Below are 7,321 nucleotides of genomic sequence, written 5' to 3' on the forward strand. Positions count from 1 at the left end.
GGAATTTTTATTTATTTGGTGATTATTATCAAAACGGTATATATCAGAACAATTTTTTTTTTTTGAGATAAAGTATTCAAAATCACATTTTCTTCAATATTCTGCATTAAAATTTAGACTTTTTATTTTTTTTCTTGAATAATGAATGAATAATTTCGTTTACTGCAATTTTCTTGAAAGAAAAGATTCATATGCCTTCATCATAAGATAACATACAAAGGAATAAAAAATATAATCGGTTTAACATAATTTATTCAGAAAAAAATGATCGTATGTGTCAACTATGTACTGATATGATTTCATGAAGTCCTATTTTATAAGACCTACATAAATAGTGAGTAAAATGAAACAATTACATCTGTTACGAAAGATTTTATGTGAATGACTTAGATTATTTCAGAAATACAAACAACATACTCGTATCTTAAATGTAGAACAAATTAATTATTTACTCTTTTTTACCTTTGTTCCACCGCTTTTTAATCCAATTCGGAACCCATCTTTTAAGTTCGTCTTGAAGTTGCCTAAACACAGCAACCAGTAAAAATGGAATCGCCAGCAATTCATTGCTAAAGAGAAACACCCAAAATACCACAGCAAACATTGCCAAATCCGTAATGTAATCCATTGTATTTCTAACTTTTACTTGCGCAATCGCCTTCAGTTTATCATCACTTGGCAGTTCGCTTCTTGCGAATACAATATCGTCGGGCTCAACAGTCGTGGACGTTTGAGTCATAATCTCGCACATTTTTGGCTTCCGTAAGTACATAGGCGCTGGTGAAGGTGATTTCCTGTCTGGTCGCGATTTAGATGCAGATCGACTTTGAGGCCGCATCGATGAGTTAGACCGAGATTGTGGGCGTGCTTGCGAACTTGACCTAGATGGAGGACGTGCCTGGGACGTCGATCTGGAAGGTGTTTTACTGGTGCTTCGTGTTCGGTTGGAGCTTGTTGATCTAGATACTTTTTCTGGCAATGCAGTTGATGGCTTACTGATATCAGACCCCATGCGATGAGGCGATTTGGATGTTGCAACACTTCGCTTACCAAATCTTGTTTCTTCGCGTCCTCGAGTTCTCGGTTGCACAGGTTCTTCTTCATTTTTCTTTGGTATACTTTCCACAGGTTTATATGGTGTCGGTGGTGATACTTCAACCGCTTTTGGTGTTGGTGGATCAATGGGTTTTGATATAATTTGAGGTATTTTTGGATAAATATCATCTCTGGATTTAACAGGAGATGGAGCGCTTTTAGGTGGCGGCTCAATCTTCTTTTCTAAAGGTTTTGCTCTGTTTTCCAACGGTTTTGGTTTACTTTTGTCAGCTTCAATAATTGGTGGATCAAACAATTTCACAGGTGGAGGTGGTACTATCTCTTCTTCTTCCTCATCGCTGTAGTGCAGACGTGCTTGCATTTGTGCTTGCTTTTTCAAAGCGGCACGAACTGGATTATCCTCTATACCTCGCAATGTTTTCTGTGTTTTCGTGCGAACAATTTCACCATAATGATCAATAACACTTTTAGACTCTTCCGCTTCTTTTTGGTGTAAAATAGGTTGGGAAATAACAATACCCGCTGCAGTGAGACCAGCTCCTGCAATTGCATTGGTGTTTTTATCCTCAGTTTGATCTTCCTTTACTTGCGTTTTGGGACGTTGAATGTCCAAATATTCATCTATCAATGAATTGGAACGAGACCTTGGAGTATCCATTTCTGAGCCGGACGTTGGTGGACTCATCTCACCATCTTTCTTTTTCAATATTGGCTTTGGCACAAAATTAGGTTCGGGCAATTTAGCTGGTTTGGTTAAAATTTCAAACGGTGCATCAAATTTAGCTCTCATGCTCATCTGAGGATGATAAGTTTCATCTTCTTCTTCGGGGGAAATTTCACGAACTTTAACCTCTGGCCGTATGCTTTCATTATCAGACAACTCTTCTTCTGATAAACTTTCTGTATACTCTTCATCTTCCCACACATCTTCGTTGACTACACTAATCTTTTTCTTAGGTACTATTGGTTTACGTTCCGACATTTTTGCGCGAATACGTTCAAATTCTTCCTCCTCCATTTCTTCGGACGTTGATCTTTGTCGATTTTGCATAATGGTTTTACGTTCTTCGTTAGTTAAGTTTTTGTTAAGAAGACCACTGCCAAACAAATCCGTTAAATCTCCAGATCTCCTCAAGCTATGTCGTTTTTGTGTGTTTAGAATATTCTGAGGAATCGTGCCTCCGGCGGACATGCGTCGACGCAAAGAATGCTTACGTTCAAGGTTTGTAATATCTTGTTCATCAGGGTTATTTATTTGAATTTTCGGTATTAAACTAGATTTTCGCGCATCCACTCCCTGCTTTTCCATTTTACGTTGAATGGCTTCTTCTTCAGCCAAAGCTTCATTATAAAAACGCACCATTGCACGCTCGTGCAGTAATTCGGTAGAACTAGCCGAATATTTAATTGGATCAAAAAGTTGTGGAGGTTCAGAGCCTAATTCAGGAGCAGACAACGATAGAGGAGGAGGCACTGATCCCATATCTTCAAATGGATGCATGGATGGATCACCGCTTCCTATAAAAAATATGTTAAATAATACCTAGTAAAACGTATATGATTTTTGCGTACCTTTAACTTCTTCGGGATATAAAACCATCATGAATTCTGTGCTTCCACCTAAATTTTCACTGTTATCTCGCGACAAAGGTTTTCTTAAGTTTGAAGGTTTATCTTTCACAAATTTGTGGGTATCGCCTTTTTGAACATAGTGACTCGGACTTGGTGATCTTTCTTTGAGATTTGTTGGAGTAGACCGTTGTGAATTGATTGTATTGTCCTCAACAGGAATTGTATTTAATTGCATAGTTGGCACAATGGGCTTTTTATTTGCTTGTTGCATTGGTTTGACTTCTGCAACTACCGGGCCAGGTGCATCGGCTCGAGTGACTTTAAGCTCAGGACTACCGTAACTTAAATCTTGGTACATTGTATCTCTATCAAATATTGCTTTGTTTAAAGTGGTTGCTTTCCGTTCTGCTTTGGGGGAAAAGTCTGGTGTTTTCGGCGGACTCGTGACTTTGCTACGTCTTGGACGTGGTGGTGAACCGATATTATAATCTTCATCTTTTTCCGCTCGGGATGATGACTGGGATCTGTCCTTCTTCCGCTTTGCCGCTACCGGAACCAAATCGTCTATGATATCTCTAGGTTGACTTCTTCCTCTACCCCCAACGGGTTCTAACATACCTCGCTTGGGATCTGGTATAAAGACTAGATCAGTTTCGGGACTTGGCTCACTTACTCCAAATGGACTTTCTGCTTTGACGCGAAATTTATATTCGCTCCCTTCAATTAAATCTCCCAATATTGTACTCAATTGTTTGGTAGTCGCTGCTTTTAACCATACGTTCCAACCCAATCGATAGTATTCGACGATGTAGTTACCAATTTTGCACCCGCCATCATCCTGTGGTGTGTTCCATGATAGTGTTACCGAGCGTCCAAGTGACATGACAACTTTAGCGCTTCCGGGTGGCGATGGTTTGTCTGTAACAGTGACTAAGAACGAGGCCACGTCAGTGCCTAGTTTATTAACAGCTCTTATTTGATATTCGCCTCGATCGCTTCGTAATGCTTCGTTAATTTTCAAAGTAGACGAATTAGCGTCATTTTCGATTTCGTATCGTTCGCGTTCGTTTATTGATTCGCCATCGTGTGACCAAAATATCAATGGTCGCGGCAACCCTGCTACTGAGACTTTAAGCCGTAATAGTTCGCCAATTTCAAATAACAAACCATCTTCATATTGTCGTGGCAGACGTATGCTCGGTGGAGCTTCCAATGTGAGTCTTGCTTTGGTAGAGACATGACCAGCTTTGTTCGTTGCTGCACATTTTATTTCACCTTCGTCACTTAGAGCGCTCTGATGAATAGTAAGAACACTTCGATCCTGTTCGGTTAGAATCCTCGTCCTTCGACTGCTGAATATTTCGAAACCATCTTTAAACCAGCATATTTTAGGTGTTGGTTGTCCAATGAAGTGCGTAACAAACTCAACTTTGTTATTTTCTAAAGCAACTGTGTCTTGCAATTCCTGGGTAAATTTGGGTGCAACAATAGCGGACCGCTGATGGGTTACAGTTAAAGGTTCAGATAGTTCACTAGGATCCGATATTCCAACCAAATTTTCAGCAAAGATACGAAATTGATACCGCCATCCAGGTTCCAACCCGCTGAGGGTCAATTCACAAACGGACACTTTTGTTGGTGCAGCTTTCACCCAGTGTGGGGAACCACTACGTCTATGCTCCACCAAGTATTGAGTTAAGGTAGTCCCACCAGTATTCGTAGAAGGTGCCCATCGAATGGTTAGAACATCGGGCGTGCCATCGTCAACCGCCACCAGGTATGGCTTACCTGGTGGGCTGGGTCGTTCTAAAAGCGTTCAAATTTAAACCAATTGAATTCAAAACACACAGCAAATTAAATACAAAACATGATCTATCGCTCAAAAACGTGGAAATATTGATTTTTGGTACGAAAATCCCTGGCCTAATAAAACTCAACAAAACGACAGAAATAACTAGAACTAGTCAGTAGCTAGGCAGATGCATGTTAAAAATGCTAATAATATGAAGTTTGAGATCATCAATTGTACACCGCGTTTCCGACTCAAACTTCACTGTTGCGCAACACTATTAATTAAAACAAACAATGTATTGTACATACCTGCCCCCTTTAATAACAGATATTTTTTATTCCTTTCTCGAGAATGGGTTTTTCCAGGTGTGTTCCCCATCTCATACTAATCGACGATGGCCGAAACCGTCTGTCCCAGTCCGTGCTAAATTTAGGACGCAGTCTAGAGAAACTTGAAACAAGCTACTTGCTTTCCCGAAGCTGCGATTTAGGCAACTCAGATAGACGTTCAATGTGGAGTAAACTCTACTAAAGAAAATATAATCAGAAGTTAAGACTGTTAATCAGATTAGGTACCTGTAATTAAGTAAAAAAATTGAAATCATATATCATTGGTACTGATACTTATTATAGACATTTAGTAATTATGTCAATAATTAATAATTTCATTGTTAATCGCAAATTGTGTAGACGTAATTCTACCGTTTGTTTAAAAAAAATGATCACTCATAATATGCTAATTCATCCATAATCATTATCGTTGTTGCCACTGCATGTAAACAAAACATCCAGTGCGGCGTGCAATTCCATCGTCTCTAATAACAATAATAATGATACTCATCTACGTAAGCAACATGGCCACTATATAAGTGCACAAGTCAACTCCATGATAATTCAATTTTCAACTATACATCACTAGAACACGGTCTCAAACGTAAGTAGTAGACAATTAATATGGAAATATATTTTACATCAATTTTAACGCTTATATAATAAATATAAATTTAGATGATGAAAGCAATAATATTATTCGGGTTGATTATGGGGGCAATCGCAGCCCCCAAGAATACCGACGCTGAATATCGAGCTCAATTAATGATGGAATTCAAAGATTTCATTGTGGCCATGCCAATGCAAAAGATGTACGCGACTCTTATGGATCATTTGAATAACGATTTGGAAATGCAGGCTGCTCTCAAGTACGTGCAGGGCAAAGAGTTCAAACAATCGTTGCGTGCATTGATGTCTCGTCCGTCTACCAAGGAATTGCGCATGAAATACTCAGAAGCCGGGCTTGATTTGGACAGATACGAGAAGATGATTTCTGATATCATGGGTGGCATGGTCTTTTCGGTTCCGGAAGACACCAATAGGAGTTTCGGCAGTTATTTGTCTGACCTTAATGATCTTATACCCTACGACAAATTAATAGACCTTTGGACTAAGAAAATGCATGAAAGTCCAGTGTTTATTAAATTTGTTTCAGCCATCACCACCGAAGAAATGCATATGTTGTTTGACAAAACTATTCACTCTCCGGAATTCAAACGCGTCGCTCAAGATTTAGAAGATATGGACGTGGGAATTTACGATATCTTGAAGGTTTTGTATGAACTCTGCGGTTGGGTTAAACAACCAGCTGAACCCAATGATTTGTAAATTTAATTTAATTAAGACATTGAAATGAATAAATATGTTTTAAGTATTTTAGGTGTATTTTTAAAAAAATTTAATTTTATTTTGTTTACTGAATCAATTGTTGAATTAATTATTGTATATTTCAATTTCACAGAGCAGTTTAACAAGTTGGAGGATGTTAAGTAGCATATAAACAAAATTTATTTACAAATATACAGCGATATTGAATTGAGTGTCAATAGTCAACGTAAGAAAAATAACAAATATGATTCACTATTAATCAATTCCAAGAAGTAAAACCTAACATGCTAAAAATATGCGTCTTTCAATTAAAGCCTTTGTTTAAGTACAAAATTATCAAATAACAAAGATTTTACACAACTTAACAATAAAACATTACGGACAAACAAACTGCATGCAAAATGATATCCACGATAATAAAGAATAATCAGTTAACGAAGTTTCACGAATGCCTTGCAAGAAATTACTCATCCGTACTTATCGACATACAAGAAACAAAAGTTTTAAAACAAGTGTTTAAAGCATGAGTTAAAAGTCAATATTTGCCAATAACAATCGTTTGAAATTAATTTTCAAAAATCTAAGTATTTAATGTCATTAGCAAAATAATCACATATAATTTTACCCATTAACTTTTGGTCAAGGTTAAATTTGTATTTACACGCAATTACCTCATATGAATTATTACAAGCCCGTTAAATTTGCGCCAGTCAAATTGTCCATGGTACAAGTTCAAGGCATTTTTGCAACTCAATTCAAATTTCTACAAAATAAATTCCTATGTGTTAGTTTTATTGATTTATACATGTATGAACAAAACCAATATGTGTGTAGAAGCCGTGCTACTTTCTCTCTGTGTCGAGGACCAATTGAGGCTGCACATACTGCAGGTATGATTGGTGCCACAGTACCGTTGGAATCTTCGCCGTAGGGCTTGGCCGAGGTGGGGAACTCATCACATCCACATCCTCTTCACCGCATGCATTTAAAAACGCATATCGTACAATCTAAATCAACTACTATTAATCGAGACAATGATTGCAATCGCACTTCATGATCATGCATGCCTGCATTATAGTCTTGTGAATATGAATTGTGAATTGTTGACAGGAAAAATTGGCTTCTGAGCGTTTACAGTTGAGTAGGCGATGATGAGGAAGGTAAAAGCGTCGGTAAGAGGCGCGCCTGTGACACACTCTGCGGCGATACGTGATCACCAGGTACGAGTCAGTATCACGATGGT

At 38.1% G+C, this 7,321-nt stretch overlaps 2 protein-coding genes and 1 long non-coding RNA gene across 3 annotated transcripts; 1 reads left to right on the forward strand and 2 right to left on the reverse strand.

Annotated features, from left to right (window-relative positions):
- Positions 1-235: 235 nt before the first annotated feature.
- On the reverse strand, positions 236-4,868 carry MnM (myomesin and myosin binding protein). The gene is made up of 3 exons (XM_065304381.1): positions 4,729-4,868; positions 2,629-4,434; positions 236-2,574 (listed from the first exon to the last, which is right to left on the reverse strand). Exons 1-3 carry the CDS (start codon positions 4,796-4,798, stop codon positions 449-451), a joined length of 4,002 nt encoding a protein of 1,333 aa, XP_065160453.1. The 5' UTR covers positions 4,799-4,868; the 3' UTR covers positions 236-448.
- Positions 4,869-5,197: 329 nt separating this feature from the next.
- On the forward strand, positions 5,198-6,124 carry LOC135793434 (protein G12-like). The gene is made up of 2 exons (XM_065304401.1): positions 5,198-5,353; positions 5,428-6,124. The coding sequence occupies exon 2, from the start codon at positions 5,428-5,430 to the stop codon at positions 6,076-6,078; it is 651 nt and encodes a 216-aa protein (XP_065160473.1). The 5' UTR covers positions 5,198-5,353; the 3' UTR covers positions 6,079-6,124.
- A 725-nt stretch (positions 6,125-6,849) lies between these two features.
- On the reverse strand, positions 6,850-7,268 carry LOC135793440 (uncharacterized). The gene is made up of 2 exons (XR_010548633.1): positions 7,146-7,268; positions 6,850-7,085 (listed from the first exon to the last, which is right to left on the reverse strand). It is a non-coding gene; the product is annotated as an uncharacterized lncRNA (long non-coding RNA).
- Positions 7,269-7,321: the final 53 nt, after the last annotated feature.

The sequence above is a fragment of the Atheta coriaria genome, unplaced genomic scaffold (assembly GCF_025399875.1).
Source record: "Atheta coriaria isolate IRGN ID8LTWV9N9 unplaced genomic scaffold, Caltech_Dcor_3.1 hic_scaffold_6_pilon, whole genome shotgun sequence".
NCBI classification, from domain to species: domain Eukaryota; kingdom Metazoa; phylum Arthropoda; class Insecta; order Coleoptera; family Staphylinidae; genus Dalotia; species Dalotia coriaria.

Bases quoted from the DNA above. Each gene is read 5' to 3' on its own strand.
- MnM (XM_065304381.1), bottom strand. From the start codon at position 4,798: ATGGGGAACACACCTGGAAAAACCCATTCTCGAGAAAGGAATAAAAAA. The intron at 4,435-4,728 runs GTATGTACAATA...GAACGCTTTTAG, and splicing joins TCTGTTATTAAAGGGGGCAG to AACGACCCAGCCCACCAGGT. The intron at 2,575-2,628 runs GTACGCAAAAAT...TATTTTTTATAG, and splicing joins ATATCCCGAAGAAGTTAAAG to GAAGCGGTGATCCATCCATG.
- LOC135793434 (XM_065304401.1), top strand. From the start codon at position 5,428: ATGATGAAAGCAATAATATTATTCGGGTTGATTATGGGGGCAATCGCA.